The sequence below is a fragment of the Anoplopoma fimbria genome, chromosome 11, assembly GCF_027596085.1.
Source record: "Anoplopoma fimbria isolate UVic2021 breed Golden Eagle Sablefish chromosome 11, Afim_UVic_2022, whole genome shotgun sequence".
NCBI lineage: Eukaryota > Metazoa > Chordata > Actinopteri > Perciformes > Anoplopomatidae > Anoplopoma > Anoplopoma fimbria.
The window spans coordinates 22996159-23015380 of record NC_072459.1 but is presented as its reverse complement, the minus strand read 5'-3'; the positions used below and the strand labels follow the sequence as shown (position 1 = coordinate 23015380).

Sequence of the window (19222 nt, the reverse complement as noted above, 5' to 3'; positions counted from 1 at the left end):
AAAGCATACAGAATTTAAAAAGTGAACCAAAATGAATGGATACATGGTTAAAACGTTCAGCTCCTCAAAGTAGTAGGCAAAACGAATGGGAACTTGACCAAACCTACCTAAAAATGAACAGTTTAATCGTATGGAAAATGATGTAACAATATACAAATTTACATAATTAACAGTGTTAAAAAGCAACCAGTTTAGTAAATGATGTATATTTTAGAAAGTGACACATAATCCCCTTGCAGCAACATTAAACCTTTGCAGTGAAGTGATTGCGGTTGACTGCATGTATTAAATAACCCACCCTTAGAGCCCCCTCTTGTGGGGTCACCACCTCTGTGGTACTGCAAAGCAATATTATCCAAGTAATAGTGTGTATTTGACATTTTTATTCATTTCAAGATCATGTTTATTTCCACATGAAAAAAAAGTGAGTGCTGGATGCTTTTACAGGATAGCATTGGAAGAGGGGGCAGATAAGATGAATGAAATAGATCAAATATGAGTCTAGGAATCATAATGAAGACAGATGGAGCAGAGTTGTCTGGTTTGGATTTATACGGATGGATTAAAGAAGAGGAGGGTGTGTGTGTGTGTGTGTGTGTGCTATGCTCACAGTTGTGTCCGACTGCTGGGGTCGGATCATACAGACTGATAGTCACTCTGCTCACAGAGGTCAGCGTGACTCTCACTATCTGATGAGGAGTGAAAGGGAGAGCAGGCGGGTAGAGGAGTTTCTTTCATCTTCCACGCTCAACTCCATGAGGGAACTGAGGACAAAGTACGAAGCAAGAGAGGCTGAAGTAGGTGAGTGCTTCTTTTTCCTTTTTCTCTCTCTCCTTTCGTTCAAATTTAATTCACCGCTTGACGTCAAGTGCACAGAGGTATTGGTTTGAGCATCTGTCTCCTGGAGGGGTTCCATGGTGACAGCAATTTTCACCTATTTTCCTCTGATTCAGCCGTCTGTCTTCCCGCCAATTACCAAGTGTGCAGATTTTTCTGTCACAGTCCTTTTATTCTTAATGTGATTAGTCATGTAAAAACCTCTGGCTCCCCCGCACCGTACCCTTTTCAAACACCTCGAGCTGCTTCTCCTTGGAAACTAGGAACATGCTGGTGATATTTTTAGTGACATGCAAGAGTGGAGGTGTACCTAAAGTCAAGTTGATTAACAATGAGAAACTTATATTGAGTTATTCCCTGCTACTTTTTGAAAATGTTTTTTTCTCTGTCTCCATCCCTCATGTTCCTCAACCAGCCCGAGCCCTCATTTAATCCCTGTACGATGGCGTTCCTGCAGCAGATGCGCTCCCCCCGCCTCTCCTTCATCCAGACCGTCGTGTCCCTCTTCACGGGCGGCCTCGCCCTCATGTCCTCCTACTGGTGCACGGGTAAACAGAAGGTGCCCAAGCCCCTCTGTTCGCCCAACAAGCACAGCAACTGCATCCCCGTTCCGGGCCTCTCCAACTCCTCCACCGTCCAGTTCTCCTGGGAGACCGGGGACGACCGCTTTGTCTTCCCCGCCTTTCACACGGGCCTGTTCCTCATCTGCGAGGAAGACATCTACGAAGACGATTCGGGTAAGAGAGGACACAGATTTGAAATATTTGGACCGTGTTGATTACTGTAGGACTGTTCAGTCACGGCTAAAAGGAGGAAATGTGTCTGAAAAGGTGATGTGACCCCTGTCGATTACAAAGGAAGGTCAAAAACTAAAGTAGCTCAAGATTTTTTAAATGAAAAAATAAGCCCAGATGTGCCACTAGTGACCGTGAAAGGATTAAGCAGTTAGAGGAAATTTATTCTTGACAGAACACAGGATTTGTAAGAAGAAATATATCCAGAATCACTGACAAACCTCAGTTATGCATCCGGACATGCTTATAGTAAACAATCAGTATCAATGCAAGGGATTTCATATGCATGCCCCTGGGCATTTGCGCTGCTGGGGTCCTGTGTAGTACAGGATATTCCCAAAGTGAGATGAGGATTGGCACAGAAGCAGGAAAGCAAAACTGTGGCACTAGTGTGACAGACAATGAATTAGGTCAGAGGAGGAGAGGCTGTCCAAGGTGGTGGGATGAAGTGAGGCCTCGGGTGTGTTAATTTGTATTTGTGTATGTGCGTGTGAGTGTGTGTGTGTGTGTGTGTGTGTGTGTGTGTGTGTGTGTGTGTGTGTGTGTGTGTGTGTGTGTGTGTGTGTGTGTGTGTGTGTGTGTGTGTGTGTGTGTGTGTGTGTTAGGGTGCGTGCTTGGCCCAAAGAGGATTATCATCAGTGTGTGTTCTGCTCACAGAGATTTAGACTTTAACAGCATGACTCAATTATGGATTAGAAACCCAGAGAGGGAAAGGTTAATAGGATTCACAAACATCGGCCGGGTTATCTACGTCTCATTTGCGGCTGATTTGCAACTGATTATAAAGATTGAGTTTGGTCATTGGTGCTTTTTATATATATATTTTATAGTATTTGTCTTTAAACCTATGTTTTCACTACTTGTCCTGTCTATTTTAGTCCTTGCCCTTGTCCCTAGCTGTTATTTCTATTTTTGTGTAAGCACATAGAGAGATGCAAAAAAACTATTAAATTTATGCACGCAGCCTTGGCCAATGAAGGTGAATTTGATTCTGAATGATACTCAAGTTCAGCCAAAATATTCAACTGACTTAGGTGGTCAATTCTATAAATCAGTCTGCACTTTGAAATGAATAGTTAATAACACCAATCTGTACTCTAGATGTGATTGGAACTATTGTTTATTCTAAAAACGTTCAACCTTAATACTACAGACCTGTTTCAAAGTGATAAATTAAAACCCATTTTAAGTTGAATCACGTTCATAACTTTTTTTGCCCTGATATTTGGGGTGACTGACTCATATATTTCTCCATGCTTGCCAGCTAGCTTAATTGCTAATACGCCAAGTCAAGCATGCTTGTTTTATTGGCGCAGATGTTTCCCATCTATATGTACTTTTAAATGATACAGCAGAATTTAATTATTTAAAGCTAATTGTTTCGCAGACCCCCTGGCATAGTGCCACATACCCCTGATGTAGAGTTCCTGTCATGTTCTTGGGTTTGTGCTTTGTCTGTTTACTGTTTTATTTTGTACGTTCACACCTCATGTTCGGTTTTACTTCCTGTCTTTGTGTGTTTTCCCGCCTTTTCGATAGTCTGCCCCGCCCTGATTGGTTTCACCTGTCCCTCATTAGTCCTGCTCTCACCTGCTCTCACGTCCCCAATAGGTCAGTCACTACTTACACCGCCTCTGTTCCTTTGTGCTTTGTCTGTCCGTATACGTTCCTACATGGAGTTCTGTTTGCAGCTGTAGCTGCCTGCCTTCTGGGAACCTGTAAGACTTTAGTTTTGATTAAAGTATCTTCATTGAATCTGCCAGTCTCTGACTCTGCATTGAGGACCTCCCTGCTTGTGTGGCTTCCATCAGCCGTGACAGTTACAAAATTAATATGTGCAACTTTACTGATTTAATTCACTTTCACTACCTGCTGTTTTTGGTGAAAAGGGGCCAAACTGCAGGCTGATAAAGTTGGTGACTAGCTAACATAAACATAGCAGCTAAAGATCCAGATATCCGCAACCGCAGCTGGTGGAGACAAAAAATAGAGCTAAAAGGAGAATCAATATATGACTAACATGCACCAGGTGGACATAGACATGACAACAAATGAATGATATGGTGCCCCATATCTACTTGAAATGTTATTATAGTAGGCAACTGTCTGCTAATGTTAGCTTTATCAATTTAAAAGGGGATTCTGTTGCCCCCAACGGGCCAAATGTTGCTAGGGCAGGTTTAAGGGACACGGATTGATGGAGTACGGTGGCCCTGAGCTCTTAATGCACTGCAACTTTGGTTGACACATTAAAAGTAGACTTAAATGAAAGGCAACACATGTGCAGCATTTAGTAAATATATGAGCATGCTGTAAAAACGGAAACATAAGCTAATACAATGCATATAGACAAATCCAAGCAAATTAAGAAAGTGGTTTTCTTTGTGTTTTCCATTTGCATCTGTTTTCTAAGTCACAGCTTATTGAGTTTATGGGCCACTGTAATTTAGAGCCAAATACCGTATTGCAGTTGGATGTAAACACATTTGTAAATAAGCCACAAAGAAGCTTAACCGACTGCAGAAACACATGCACAGCATTAAGAAAAAAACACTGCAAATACAGTGTAAAGCAAATGAAGAAAACATTTTACCATCTTCACATTGGTTTTGTTTTCTCACTTTGCTGTGTTTTTTCCTTTTCTTTAAATGCTGCACGTGTTGTTGTAAATGTTGTCTTAATTTCCTCGTGCTTTGTTTGCTTGCATCTGTTTTCTTGTGCATTGGGCTGTCAGGGCCACCATAGTTTAGAGCTAAATACGGTTCTCTGATTATTGCAGCTGTCATGTCAACACTTTGGTAAACAAGCCACAAAGAAGCTTAACAGACTGCAGAACCAGGTTGCTTCTATTTTTTTCTCTTTCTCTTTTAGTAGCTTTGCAGCAGTGGAAAGAACACATGTTGGGGGGGCGAAAACAAAGTACTTTCATGTTGAAATCAATAAGTGAAAGTAAAGACAAGACACAGCGACAAAGTCTCATTTTGTGGTGCTACTAAGATTTTTCCCGTGGGCCCCATCCATTCCCAATTCATACCAAACAAATCTCATAATCTCCCATCAGGTTACCTCGGGCCATGTAAACACTTTTACCTCAATCTGGTTATTCACAGTTATACGATTGCAGTGTTAATTTTTATGTACAGTATACACCCATATGCACAGGCTGAAGGATGTTTGAATGTTTACCGTAAGCTTTCCAGTGCAAATATCTACTTTTACGCTTTAACTGATTTATTATAAATGTGTTAACTTTTTTTACATTTGTCCTTTTATTCCCATAGAGGAGAAGTGTCGAGGGTTTCATACGTTGACTCCAGGATCTGAAAAAGGTAACAGATTCATCCCATTCTCCTGCATTTATTTCTTGGGCGCTTTGCTCTTGGTGTATGACTGTGTTAAATTCGAACCTTCATCCGTCTTTGTGCTCAGCCTCTTCTCCTCCTCCCTCCGCAGCTATGATGTGGCTGTCTCTGTCGTTGGAGATCATGTATGTGGGTCTGCTGTTAATCAGCTGCACACTGCTGTCCATGCAGTTGTGTATCAGGGCCTGGTGCCCCTCAACGCAGCGCTGGGGCCAGCTGCTCAACGCTTTCGCTGCCGTCTTCACAGTCCTGGGAGGTACAGCTATTTCATTTTTTTAAATTTTTTTAAATGGATTGAATTAAATCAGAAGTTAGTAACAACATATAAATAACTTTATAACTGGTTTCCCTTTCAATTATGTAACCAGTCTGGTATATTTCCTCCCACTGTATTCACAGGTCTGCTTGGGATGGTTGGTCACATGATGTACATGCAGGTGTTTCAAACCACAGCCTCAATGGGTCCAGAAGACTTCAAGCCTCACAGCTATGGCTACTCCTGGGCATTCTAGTGAGTTAATTAAACACACTGCACTTAAATCCCATACACAATAATGCCTGATGGAAACTACACTGAGTCGCAAGGACCCAGGCATACTAGGATCCTCAGTCCACTTAGCTGATCCCTTTCGAACTTGGACCACATTGTGTTTCGTTTGTGGGTTTACTCCCAAAGCTAGCAAAAGAACCTATTTGACATTTCCATAGGTATGGCAGAAAGTCCTTAATGACTTGAAAATACGTTTTTCTCTCCTTGTGGCCCCTCCGGACCCTGCCCTGACTAATTTCCCCACACCAGCATCCCTTCAACTCTTCATGTGGGACCACGTATGATGTAGTTCTTCACAGCGTGCTCTGTATGAGGTCTTTCTCCTGTCCACAGTCCGTCTAAAATCCCAATTTAACAACCACAGCTTCTACTGAGGGTTTGTGAATAAGAAACCTTGCATGGTCGAACTGCCCCTGAAGGCATCATTCTGACATTGGGCAGCTCAGCCTTTTTCTTCCACAGTGTCACAAGAACATGGCCTCAGCAGGCGTGATTAAAAAGCTACAAAGCTCATGGTCAAGCTGGTCTGAGGTGCTTTTTCTGTGTGTGAACATGTTTGAACACTCATTATTCATGTATTCTTTTCTGCCTCAGTGAGGATTCATGTAGACCCTGGTATGACAAAGAAATTAGAATATGGTTTATCTATGTCTTTGAATCAGTTCTCATAACATCCACCCATTTATTCAGATCTGATTTGATTGAAATTCATAAATGCTCTTATAATATAAGAAATAAACTCTCAGAACTTAAAACTATAAACAGCATGTATTATATAGCTGCATAGAATTAACTCTTGACATTTTTGTTTTTGTGTCTGTACAAAAAAGCAGAAAGGTAACTTCTTTCATAGGCTGCGTATAACCAGTTCCAGTGCCTTAAAACCATTTTTGAACTTTGTAATTACAGGTCGTGACAGCTTGTGGCTAGCATTGTTTTCACCTTGTGAGTCTGTGTGTGTCATCATGGCAATATGTGGTCCTGGAGACACCTGCTAAAGCAGGAAAAACCACAGAAGTGGTTTTTAGTACTCTGCCGGGTGTTTGTATGTCTGTCTGTGGACAGATTTTGTCACCTAGCAACCGTGCAAGATGCAGTCACAAAAATGTGTAGTGTGTAGTTAAGATCAAAATGATGTTACCAGAGGGAGTAAAAAGTTGGGATGGTGCCACTGCAAAGAGGATATGGAGTAGTCAGCCAGTGGGAAAACATAGCGAGCAAGGGGGGTTAAAATTTTAGGCTGTATTATACTGAATACAAGATAAATTAATTTCCCTAAAGTTGCAGTTCTGTTCTGAGGTTTGAGGGTGTTTTTTTGCTTTTTGTAAAAGAAGAAAATCACACCCTTCCAGTTTTCCTTAGTCAAAGTCTGAAACTACCAGATATATACTTAGTTACATCCCCTTCCAAACAGGTATGTCAACACACAAGCACAAGCAAAATGCCCGCTTGTGATCCGCTTCCTGTTTCTCTGCTTCTCCATCAGTATGGCCTGGTTTGCCTTCACGGTCTGCATGTCAGCCGGCGTCTCCACTCTGAACAACTACACCAAGAAGGTGCTGATGGTGGGACCCAGGCATAGCCCCAGCCTCAACGCCTGCAGCTTTAACTTCGTGGGCCTCCTGCCACCTTATTACACCCCTGCGCACCCAGCCGTCGCCCTGGCCTGCCCCCCGTCTCCCCCCCGGATCTCCCACTTGTCCCCCTACTACGATCCCCCTGCAGCGGCCTTACGGGCCTCCACGTCGAGGCTCGCGCACTCCCACTCCCTGCCTCTCCCTCACTCCGAATCCTTCCCTCCTCCCCCCTCCCACCCTGCGCCTGCATCCCCGTACCACCGCCTCTCCCTCCCATCTCCGTCTCCATCCCCCACACCGTCCGTCTCAGTCCACCTGACGCTGCCAGGACACCAGGAGAGCCATTACGGGCCCGAGGAGGACTACAGCCCACTTTGACTCACTGCATGTAGTTTTTCTATGACTGCAGGACCGGTTCCAGTCTTGGCAATGCAGTAAAATGTTTTTTAAGGTCTGAATTTACATGGTCAGTAGCCCTATGACCCAGATAATCAGCTTTTATCATATTCACTCAGAAGACAACATTGTTTTGCAAACTGATTTTAGTCCAGAAATGCTCCATAAACTGTATTGTAGAAACAATCTTACAGTTTTACTTATCTAGAGAGCATCGGCAGATGTCAAATTTTAAACAGACGTCTTGTTTTGGCCAATGCACAACATTTTAATAAATTTGATCTACAGACTGGCTGTTTGAAACATCTCACTGCTCTTTGTCTGGAAGACTCAAAAAAACTGAAAGACTGAAAAACAATCATTCTAACAAAGTGGCTTATAGAATATAACAAAAAAACATCAATAATTGGTTGAAAATCAAGTTTTAATGTCGTAAAAATCATTGTCATTGCCATCCATAATGAGCAGTAACAGTAGCAAAAATAAAACAGCATTAGACATACAGAGCATTATGGGAAACAAGACATATTTACAAGTAATATCTGACACTTTAAGAGACAACACAGTTTCTGTCACACTGGGTGGAAACAGAGCACATATTACTGGTATATCTGTGGATTAACAGTAATATAAAGATATAAGATTAGTGGATTTATGTAGGTTTCATACATAATAGGCTAGTGGAAATCAGAATCTCTCAAATATTGTTGTTTGCTGCTTTTGGAATAGCCCGAATAGAACATTATTTCAAGTCCCGCTTCTTTGGGGTTCATTACTCTGTCCTATATTTAAAAATGTATTTTATCAACACAATAATGTAGTGTACCCCCACACCTCAACGAGTTAGAGGTCTTCCTAATCACAAATAATTACAAAACAAACGCTGCTGTATTATTTTACTGATTTTACATTTTGCATCATCACAGTCTGCCTCAGATCACACACAAATCTGCAGCATGCGACATTGGAATGGATTTTTAAAGACGTTTAAGACTTTGCAGGTCATATTGTAGTTAAACTAAAAGACCACAGCAGATAAATGAAATAGAATTGATGAGCTAACAATAAGATAAGGGGAAAAAAAAAACAATTAAATCATAAACTCACCCCTTTTTATCCAACACTCATATCCACACGTAAATGTACATTACAACAAGAAAAAAGACCACAGATATTACTCTTCAACCTGCCTTTGTTAAAAGCCAGAAACATTGATAGATCTTAATTTATCATAGCATCTTAAATCGTAAGGTAAACTTTGTTCAGTTAACAACGAAAAATATTCTTAATCTGTAGATGCCTTAGAAATCCAGCCCTCAAATACAACTGTGATTGATTGAACTTGCCTTTTTACTCCTGAATAAACACAAAGTGTGAAACCTCGACGATCTGACAGCAGGCTCAATTAAACATCTGTATGTATTTGAGAGGATCAACAGGCTTTATCTGTAGCTGAATATACACTAGCAGCTCAAATCTGATGTCCACAACGGGCAAATATAAACACTGTTCACACCATCTACGACTAAAACCAGATTTCAGCTGGAAGAGTAGATCCAGCCAGAGGCTTTGGGCTGGTTGGAGCTAGCTTCAGTGTCCTTCTCATGCCGTCTTTTTGCGTAGCACAAAGTAAATTATGGAGGAGATAAACGTGAGGGCGAATGAGATCCACGCCAGGATGAAGCAGTGACCGTACCAACCGTTCTTTTCGTCGAGGTGGAAGCGGTCTGTGTAGATGGAGGCTGCGATCATGATGCACAGGCCTGGAGGGAAGGAGACAAGGACACATGAGTGAGGGCAAGGAGAAGAGGAGAGATGGAGAGTGTTGAGGATACAGAGAGAGAGGGAGAGAAGGAAATCAAACAGGGGCAAAGACACTCACTTGCAAGGAGCTGGAAGAAGCCGGAGATTGTGAACCTCTCTCCTTTTGGGAGGGTGAAGAGCTGAGCCACGAACACGAAGATGCCAAGGATGGAGAATATACAAGCTAGCACTGAGCTGGCCTGCACTGCCTGGAGGTAATCTGTAGGGGGAGACAGAGAGAGAGAGTGAAACAGTGAAGACGCTGGGTGTGTGTGAGGGTTTGTATTTAATGTGTATAAAAAAAGGTGACGTCAAGCACTTCCACACAGCAATCAGGATTGAGCAACATCTGTGTCCAAACCTGATGATAGCCGTCAATCAAACTAAACCACACTCACATAGGTATCTTTTTAGCTTTGATCGTATCCATGTAGGCATGCAAATTTCCAATTTGGAGAAAAACTGTTTTTATTCAAAGTGTTGCACAGAAACAGGTTCCCCCTTTACTCCGCTTCTTTGCATCATGGATGGTGCGACCGACTTACCCGATGGATAGGATGGGATTGTGGGAAGATCAGTGTAGTTCCACACTCCGCTTTCTTGCACCCAGCGGGCCCACACGTCAGTGGACACGGATTCGGTCATCCACCAGGCCTGATGGGAAGAGATCATTTCACATTCAAAATCATGCATAAATATGACACAACCTTCCTTACATTAATAAATCGATACTAGGCAAGAGAGAGAGAAGTAATGCGGAGAATTTGACATGTCTGGGGGGGCAGGTGCAGGCAGAAAGGGACGACGATTCGAGGGAGGAATGCACATCCGCCTGTCACTGTGGCATCCCTCGGTCTCACTCCGGTATGCGCAAAAAACTCACTACAACACAGGCAAGAGTGTGCAGCGCCCGATTGACAACTCGCCTGCAGTCGAAACGCACTCAGTGTCACACTCAGGGTGACAACACCATCGCCAGCACCCTGTGTCACCAAGAAATGTCAAATATGCGGCCCCTGTGAAGAACCCGTTGACGGAGAAGGAATGAGGGCCTCCAGCAGCCAATCACTCACAGGCCCTTGACTCTTTGCTGTCTGTCAGCATGATGGGAGATGAAGATACCTCTTCAGCTCTGCCATTTTAACACTCAGGCTAGGGAGGAAGTCGGGGATTACGCGGGGACGATCACGCCTCGAGGATGCGAGGGGTCTACGTAATGCTGCACTGTGCAGGTGTGTGGAAACAAAGGACAGCTAAATGTACTTACATTGTCGATGGTGGCCACCAGGAGGAGGATGATGCCAATGATGTGAAGGACAAAGATGGCAGCGAGGAGAATCAGCATGATGACTGCGCTGGAGAGAGAGAGAGAGAGAGAGAGAGAGAGGGAAACTTGTTACACCACTTTCCACCTTTTATGATGCAGGGTGAATATAACTGGAGGGCTTACTCATACTCAACATAATAAAAAACACACGCACGCAGAGCAGTTTGGCAGCTACTATGAGCAGAAAGAATCAAGTGTGGCCAATAACAAAGGCTCCACACTTTGTGCCTGTTTTCAGAAAGGAAGCCATTAATGACAGCTCCACACACCCAAACACACACACATGCATCTTCATGAACAGCAACGCAAGGCCCAAACCTGGCACTCACTCAGGGTGTGGCTTCACAACTTCTAATTACTTTGAGTTACAGCTAACGCACTCCCAGTTAAATTGCCTGCAAATAGACAGCGAGATAATGTTCCTATCGAGATTCAGAGGTGTTGACATGAGGTTTATCTGTCAAGACAGAGATCAGTGAACAAAATCAGACGGGCGAAGAGATACTGTTGGTAAAGCCAGAGTGAGTGAGAGAGTAGTGTGTGTTCAGGAGGGAAGTTGATGGCGGGCTGATGAGTTTGGGCTTGTCTTGTGCTGCCAAGAACCCCGGCACTCCTTAAAATAACTGTAGAGAATACCTGCTATCCCAGCAGCCTGGCTGGCCCACGCCCGATTCCACTGCTTTGAATTACAAACACACCATTACACACCGTAAACCCCCAAAAAACTATTTAAAAACCCTCTCCTCTCCACTGTTCCTTAGGCTGCTTTACTCTAGCTGCATTAGTTCTACTCCACTGATCCCTCTACAGGTGGCTCCGCCCTGTGATTTCACACACATTTTTTTTTTTGCTCCACTCTTAGTCGTGTGTGAACTATCCACGGTCGGATCCAGCACCCCAGGCCTCACTGGGTGTGAACAGAGGAAGAGGCACATTTGGAATGTGCTGGTTCTCTCCACGGTAAAGGAGTGGTCCACACACACACACACACACTCGCATGCCCGCCAGATCACTCACACTCAACTGCACACTATTACAATATACGATCATGCCTGACGCAAATATTCCCGCCGAACGGCTACAATGAAGTGAAAGATTGAATTTCTGCATGTTTGTTTTGCTGAGAGCTCAAATACAGACGTGTGTGTTGTCTCCTGCAGATAATAAACAACTTCTGGACAAAAAAAACCAAAACAAGCAAAGTTAAATGCTTAGCAGTTGCTTTAATACAAAACACACTTGTGGACCGCTTTGATCAGACTTCCTTCAAATTCCTTCACCTGAAACTGTCAACTGTTGCTGCTGGGACTTTTTAACATCTGGCCTAGCTGTGGCGTATTTCAGTCAAGCAAAATGGAAAACCTGTGGCTGAGGCTAGGTGTGAGAATGCTGAAAAATCCCAAAAAGCAGACTGCAAAGCAAAATTAGTGCCTTTTAAATCAACAATTTACATTCAAACTAGTCACTGCTACAGGAACTGAACACATCTGGGAGGCAGCTGCACCTGGCCAGCAAAGATTGACTGTAATTCAATAGAAAACTTGACTTTAAAGGTGAACAGGTATGTAGGAGGTCACTCACACAAACTAGCTTTTACTCTGAGCATTTAAAAAACAAAAAACCCTGCAGAACTCATATTAAAATACCACTGTTTTATCATTCTGAAGCATCTATAGAGAGTTAAGACATACAGAGGGACTCAAGAAGAATCTTTGACTTACTGTTTGATGGCTGTGCGTCTCTTCAAGTCTAAATCCTCCTGCTCTCAAGGACACTAATTTCAGACTCGGAGTCTAAATGCACAAACACTAGGAGCTACCCATCCGCCCACTTTTACCCAGCCCTCTTTTTAAGTCCACACCCCAGACAAGCCTCTGGGCTGGCTTGATCACATAATCTCTACGTCTCTTCTACTCTTTGCTCATTGCCCCCCCCCCCCCCCGTTTCTTTCTTTTCTGTCCACTCTACACACATTCAAAGGTTTAAGCCAGCCACTATTTCCACAACTTTTGCGGGCAGGCGATATATATTTATATATATATATATTTTCCTTTTGTGTTCGGTGTCTCATGTCTTTGGCACTCAGTTAGTGGTGTTTTTTTTCTCCCACTGATGACTCACTGAAGTTTCAGGTGGGAACTCCCATAACATTTCACATTATTGACAACGATTCCTCGTGTGCTGCCATGGCAACAGACTAGGCCTAGTCACAGGGCACATCGTTGCTGTTGTATGTATAAACAAACAGGCGAACTGGCGTAAAAGTGCAGTGTTTCTTCCTGGTCGCCGCCCTCCTTCTTTTCCCGCTTTTGTTACAGAGGAAGGAGTTTCAGGATGAAGGAATGTTGTTGGTTGCGAGGGATAAAGGGGGGGGGAGGGGGGGGGCAAATGGGTGCAAGTCATAGCTTGAGTAACAGACGAGGGAGGGAGGAAGACATGAAGGCAACAAGGGAGGAATTTAAGGGGGGTAGTTGGAGACATTTCACACTGCTGCGAGTTCATTAATTATTACTCTCCATCATTGTTTCATGGCTGGTGTTGATTGACATGCTCCTAATGATCCTAATGAAAGTCATCTGCTCTTTTTGCCGATCACATGGGTAAGTTCATTTTGAGGAGGGATCTTCTATCAGCTCTGTCTGAGACTTAATCTGATAATATCACATCACATAATAACACATAATAACATTTGCTTGTTTGCCCGTTGATTGCAAATTGCTGTTCCTGTGGCAAATCAGTGACATCGATGGGACAGAGGGCAACCGTATCTAATAAGTTCCCCCTAAAGTATCAGACACACTAAATAACAAACACTGTCCTCACAGAACCAGGCTAAAGAGTGTCATCAGGCTCAAATAAGAGAAATCTTTGTATGTTGTACAGAAAGAAACAACATATTCACACAGCAGTAAACGCACACCCAAACAGTGTTTAACTAGATTTTTATAGTTTTACACAGTGGTAAGATTTTAAAACTGCTGTAAAGGTTTTGGGCGGAAAGGCTATAAATACTGTTACTGGTTCTGTTCAGTATTCAGCAATTATACTTGAAAAACTAGAAAAAGCTTCATAGGTGTGCTCACTGCTGAAAACCTGCAGCTGAAACATTTGAAATGCCAAAATAGTGAAATAAGTGAAGTAAAAGTGGGAGTAAAAATACCTACAAAAATGATAGTTCAAAGGGAAGACAGGTAAGAAGGTTAAATGTCAGTTTAAGTGTAAACACTGAAATATTTGTAACTGCACCTGTATTTGCTTACCTTGAGAGATAGATGTGTGTGTGTGTGTTTGTCTATACTTAAAGGGACAGTTCACCCCAAAAACAAAATACATATTTTCTCTCTTACCTGTAGTGCTATCTATCAGTCTAAATTGTTTTGGTGTGAGCTACCTAGTTTTGGAGATATCAGCCTTATAAATGTCTGCCTTCCAATATAAAGGGACTATATGGCACTCAGTTTGTGGGTTGCATTGTAGGAACTATTTTCTTCCTTATGAACGACACCATGCAACCGTATCACGGAAGGCATGTTTACTGTCGTACATCAGTCTCTCTTGAAAAAGAAACCATAATCTCAATGAGACTACCTGTTAAAATATAAATAATAATAAAGATATACGCATGTATGAGCGCGAGCACAGGAACATCTGATACACACAAATAGATAGAGACAGACAAAAATACTGTGGGTGTGGACTGAGAGACTGAGGTCACTTGTTTGCTTCTGGTGAGTATGGAAACATGCAGATCCACCAAAATAGAAGTCGTGAGACAAAGGCTCAGCAGAGTACCTGGTCAGTATCATGTCAGGCTGCCTCTGCCGTATGAGCCGGCAGGATAATAACAGGCTTTGGTAAAATGATTTACCTGCCAATACAGTGACCTTGAAAGGCAGCAGAGCCAGCCTGGGTTTGTAGCACGGCTTCTTGTGTGGCTTTAAACGGCTGGGGTCATGAGGCTTTACGCACACAAGCACACAGACACACTACTGCACGCCCCCTCTTTTTGAGAAATGAAACCAATCCTCTTCTCCTTATGCGCAAGCAACTATAAATGTGTTTTAATGAGGTTGTCATGGAAAATAACCTTTTTCATATGTAGACAAAGGGACTCAGAGAGCTGGAATGCTAATCATCAGCAGCTCTGAAATGGGGAACTACATGATGCCTCTGCCATGGTAACACTTCAGGTTTCTGGGCCCTCGCATGCACATCGCTGATTTCCATGACAACACTATCACACTCCATGGGAACCAAATTAAATATAGCAGTCACGTAACTGGGTATCCCTCCATTCATGGTCAACGGTCTTTCAGACACCACACCTTGATTGTACTACTTAACGTCCTACATGCCACACCCATATCCCTATGGGAGAAAAATGTCAGTCCTTTGAAATTTCGCAATTCGGGGTTTGGATTTACAAGTTGTCTAATCTTGTCAAAATCTACGCTACATCTTCTACTCGAAGCCAAAAAAAAACAAGACCAACAGCTCCATCAGGGCTGACAGACAACTCCATGCATGCGAAGATGATGCATGTCATCATTTCAGGATCTTCACTATTTTTTTAATTATTTTTTTTAAATAAAACATCTCCAAGTAGAAGTGCTTGTATTAAAATACATGAGGATGATATATTGTGTAGACAAGAGGGACTAACTGTCAAAAAGTGAGAATGTGGTCGGACCTGATTCTGCTTTGAGCTGGCCGACCCCACCTTGCAGGTGAGGTAAGGTACGTATTGTACAGCAAAGTGTGATACGGCACTCCCTTCTGCCTGTTCCACAAAGTAGAACTTGAGTGAAACCAATATACATGCCTGTGGAGTAAAAAAAACAACGTTACGCCACTTGAGTTGTGCAAAAAAACATGCCTTTTTACTCAGATCTTGGTTTATTTTGGGGGAGGAAATGCTATGAGTCATTTGGGTCAGCTATCATTTTTTTAGAGTGAAAAAACTTGATGCCAACGTCTACTGTGTCTCTTTGGGGGGGGCGTGGCAGGAGCTTAGCCACAACACGTTTATTAAGATCCAAACACAAGTTGGCAAATCACATGCCAGTGTGGCTACTGAAGAAGACCAATGGGGTGGCTTGCCCAACAATCGGCCCTTTGTTGCACTGCCATTGCTGCTCAGTACTGGAAGAACCAGAGTCCTAAAGGATCACTTGGAACAGTTGCAATATTGTCTGATCTGTTAAATGTATGAATGATAATGCCTTCAAATACTTTCTCAGGGTTTGCTGGCTCAGGGTAGTTTTATTAGTGTGCAGTTCACTATACACTGCGGGTTCATTACAGAGCTGAATGCAGGGCTGCTATTCGAAAGTTGACTGAAATACACTTTGGCATTTTACGTTACGGAAAATGGAACATTTGGCCCGTCAGGAGGGCATTTAATGTAACTTATCCAACATCCCCAACAAGCACTCGTCCATCATAGTGCATCAGCTGTGTCATTATTGCATTTTGAATTACTTCTTGTTTGTTATGTTGGCAATGATAAACAAACACACACACACACACACACATTAAATTGTCATCGGCTATATGCCGAAAAAATATGCATTTGTTGTAAATAGACTAAACAAGGCTAAGACAGGTTGCTATCTTTAGTTGAGTAATATCAGAATCCTTTGATTGTGTGTTTGCGAGGACTCTCAACGAGGGCTATTTCAACACAACTGCGTGAAACAAAGCCAGCAGAGCGGTGCCTACATGCCAGGGGAGTGATCCTCACCGCAGCCAAGTCACTGCTGCCTTTACACAATAGTAAAGCTCTCTGTCTGTGGTCGACTGTCTCACTGTGCTCATTCGTTCGCCTCTTACACAATGTCACGCCCTGCCTTGAGATTTCTGAACTCCTCTTATAAAAACAGCCCTGAGCGAGTATTCACAGAATTTACAGGAGCTATTTCAAAGAATTTAGATGTGAGCGTTCTTTTAAATGCGACCGAGCAAACACAAGGTCCAGTGTCAGTAGGTTGGTGTGTTGTAACTCTCACCTCACCCCGGGCCCTTGACTAATTGGAAAAGTCGACCTCCCCCCCACACCGGACTGGTGTTTTATGATAAGCTACTGCACAGGCTTGTCAGTCACACACATTCTCGGCCACACATACACTCACGCACATACCTACGTTTAACATACATGTACACATCCTCATCTATCTGCCAGAGGAAGTGACACATGGCCAAAGTTTCTAGAAAACTAACACATGTATATTGTACATACATACTGCATACTCATCATTCTCTAAGGGAGCGACACATTGCTGAAGGCACTGGGGAAACAACGCTAACAACAACAACAACAACACACACACACACACACACACACACACACACACACACACACACACACACACACACACACACACACACACACACACACACACACACACACACACACACAGAGCTTCTTTTCCTACTGTCCTCTCAGGAGTGTGAAGATCATCAGTTTCATTTTCCAGTCATGGTCACCTCCCCAGTGTGTGTCCATGCGGTGGCCTTCGGTGTCATAATGACTCATTATTTGAAGGCAACCTCTATCAGGAAATAAAGGCCTTAAAAAAAAACATGCATTTTCAAAAAGTTGGATGAATGGCAACGCTAACCACTGGGTGGGCAGAAAGTGCATTTGCAATTTAGGATAATTATGACCCCCAGTTTTATCATGACTATTTGGTTGTTTCAAATACCCATTCCATTCCATATGGTGTTGCACAGGGTTCAATACTTGGTCCACTAATTATACACACTTTCCGCTCAGTCAAATAATACAACAACGCTGTATAATTTGATACGACAGCACATGACTGAACATATCACCAGCGCCTGAGGTAGGAGCTACAGAGTACTGTAAGGCAAAACAACCAGACGCAGGAAGGCCATATCTTTGATAAATAGTTAAATGAATAGTCATATAGTGACCCACAAATTAGAAATTACATATTGACAGTTTAAAATACACACTGTGTGGTCTAACATATATCATCCATCATTGGCAAATGTAAAACCTGCACCCTGTATATATTGTATATAGACATGTATACATGCTTATACTGTAAGTCATCTATAACATTACCCATTCACTATTTGCACTGTTTAAATTGATTTACAATTTACAGTAAGACTTGACTTGTATATAGACATTGTATGCTTTTGAACATTTAGACATATGTATATACACACCTATTATTGTCACCTAAATGCATGTAAATAGCTCAATGTTTATTTTAGCCATCTTTGTTCAGCTTTGTTGTCCTTGTTATTATGTCTATTTCTATGTTCGTTGTGAGAAAATTCCCTGTATGTGAACATATACTTTGACACTGTTTAAATATGTAAAATGTTTATATATAAATATAAATATATATACAATTTAATGTCAAGCACTTTGAGCTGCATTTGTATGAAAGGTGCTATACAAAAAATTCTAATTTTTTTATACAATTCCTTGCTCAGTTTTTTTGGATTGTGTTTTATTTGTTGTACAAAACTCAATCTTGTGTTTGTCCTGAGAGTAAAATATTGGAATCAGAGAAGAAAAGCTACATAATGTGGCACAGGGCAAAAAAAACCATGTAGGAGGTAGACAGGGCGAGGATAACTTTGAGCGAAAGGGGCAATCAAAATCAAATTAAGACATCAAAGAATATGCTAAACATGAAGCTAAGAGAATTTCTCTCAAAGCATTTGCATGTGCCCCGTTGGCTGCCTGCCTGTGGTTTGAATAAAAATCATCCAGAAGCAGAGTCTGTAATGAATGGTACATGTTGCACTGTACTTTCTGAAAGCTGCAGTACAGCTTCCAGTGGGGTGAATATTGTGTGTGTGTGTGTGTCACCTGTGGTTTACATTCAATAAAAAAAGAATTCCTCATATTTAGTCGAACCGGCATGTTTCCATGGTTACTGGCCAAGGGTTTTCAATCCTTGATTCACTTCCTCACCCTGAGCGCTCTTGTTTTTTTTCCCTCCCTCGTGGACATTACTACATTTAACTCCAGTTTCCTCCTCACATGATTTCTTCTCCTCTTTGAGAACATTTAGGCTCCTCCTGTTTCCTGCTCGGTGCCACCCCTGCCTTTATGTCGGCCCCCACAAAGCCTTGTTCCCTCAATGAAATCCAGACATACACACACTGTACTCTCGCGCCGACTCAAAAGAAAACAACTCCTGGCTGTAGCTAGGCAACTCCAAATATGAGTCATCTCACTGCCGCGCCCATCATCAACTGATCAGCCCCTTAGAAGTGACAAACTGTGAAAACATTACCAGTCTGCCCTCAGTTGATAACATTATGACCACAATGTGATGACTGATCTCAGCTTGGTAGAGTCACTAAACATCAGATGGTGGAGTTGGAAGCTAAACTATAACAGTGCTCTTGTTTCCTGACGGTTTTGGTTGCGTACGGTAGCATGCAGTAAATATCTGTTTTTCTCATGAATAGGTGGAGCATCTAGAGTTTATTAAACTTTTATTAGAGGCAATTATTTCAAGGCCAGACGGCAGTGGAGAAAAAACACTGGCAATAGAGATTTAATTCTAGTTAAGACACCAAATTAT

The 19222-nt window shown here is 42.4% G+C and overlaps 2 protein-coding genes across 6 annotated transcripts; one reads left to right on the top strand and one right to left on the bottom strand.

Moving 5' to 3' along the window:
* The first annotated feature begins 1279 nt into the window (after positions 1 to 1279).
* LOC129099103 (germ cell-specific gene 1-like protein) lies at positions 1280 to 7498 on the top strand. The gene is made up of 5 exons (XM_054608271.1): positions 1280 to 1574; positions 4913 to 4960; positions 5085 to 5249; positions 5393 to 5504; positions 7030 to 7498. The coding sequence occupies exons 1-5, from the start codon at positions 1280 to 1282 to the stop codon at positions 7496 to 7498; spliced, it is 1089 nt and encodes a 362-aa protein (XP_054464246.1).
* Positions 7499 to 7928: 430 nt separating this feature from the next.
* Positions 7929 to 18618, bottom strand: LOC129098517 (peripheral myelin protein 22-like). Of its 5 annotated transcripts, none has more exons than XM_054607529.1 (5): positions 18604 to 18618; positions 10587 to 10674; positions 9865 to 9973; positions 9399 to 9539; positions 7929 to 9279 (listed from the first exon to the last, which is right to left on the bottom strand). In XM_054607529.1, the coding sequence occupies exons 2-5, from the start codon at positions 10662 to 10664 to the stop codon at positions 9119 to 9121; spliced, it is 489 nt and encodes a 162-aa protein (XP_054463504.1). In that variant the 5' UTR covers positions 10665 to 10674; positions 18604 to 18618; the 3' UTR covers positions 7929 to 9118. The 5 variants fall into 5 exon arrangements, with proteins under 5 accessions (XP_054463504.1, XP_054463503.1, XP_054463502.1 ...); XM_054607528.1 differs by lacking the exon at positions 18604 to 18618 and adding an exon at positions 18510 to 18580; XM_054607527.1 differs by lacking the exon at positions 18604 to 18618 and adding an exon at positions 18499 to 18576.
* Between the last annotated feature and the right edge of the window lie 604 nt (positions 18619 to 19222).

Bases quoted from the DNA above. Each gene is read 5' to 3' on its own strand.
- LOC129099103 (XM_054608271.1), top strand. From the start codon at position 1,280: ATGGCGTTCCTGCAGCAGATGCGCTCCCCCCGCCTCTCCTTCATCCAG. The intron at 1,575-4,912 runs GTAAGAGAGGAC...TTATTCCCATAG, and splicing joins CATCTACGAAGACGATTCGG to AGGAGAAGTGTCGAGGGTTT. The intron at 4,961-5,084 runs GTAACAGATTCA...CTCCCTCCGCAG, and splicing joins GACTCCAGGATCTGAAAAAG to CTATGATGTGGCTGTCTCTG.
- LOC129098517 (XM_054607529.1), bottom strand. From the start codon at position 10,664: ATGCTGATTCTCCTCGCTGCCATCTTTGTCCTTCACATCATTGGCATC. The intron at 9,974-10,586 runs GTAAGTACATTT...TCTTCCCATCAG, and splicing joins TGGTGGCCACCATCGACAAT to GCCTGGTGGATGACCGAATC. The intron at 9,540-9,864 runs GTAAGTCGGTCG...CTCCCCCTACAG, and splicing joins AATCCCATCCTATCCATCGG to ATTACCTCCAGGCAGTGCAG.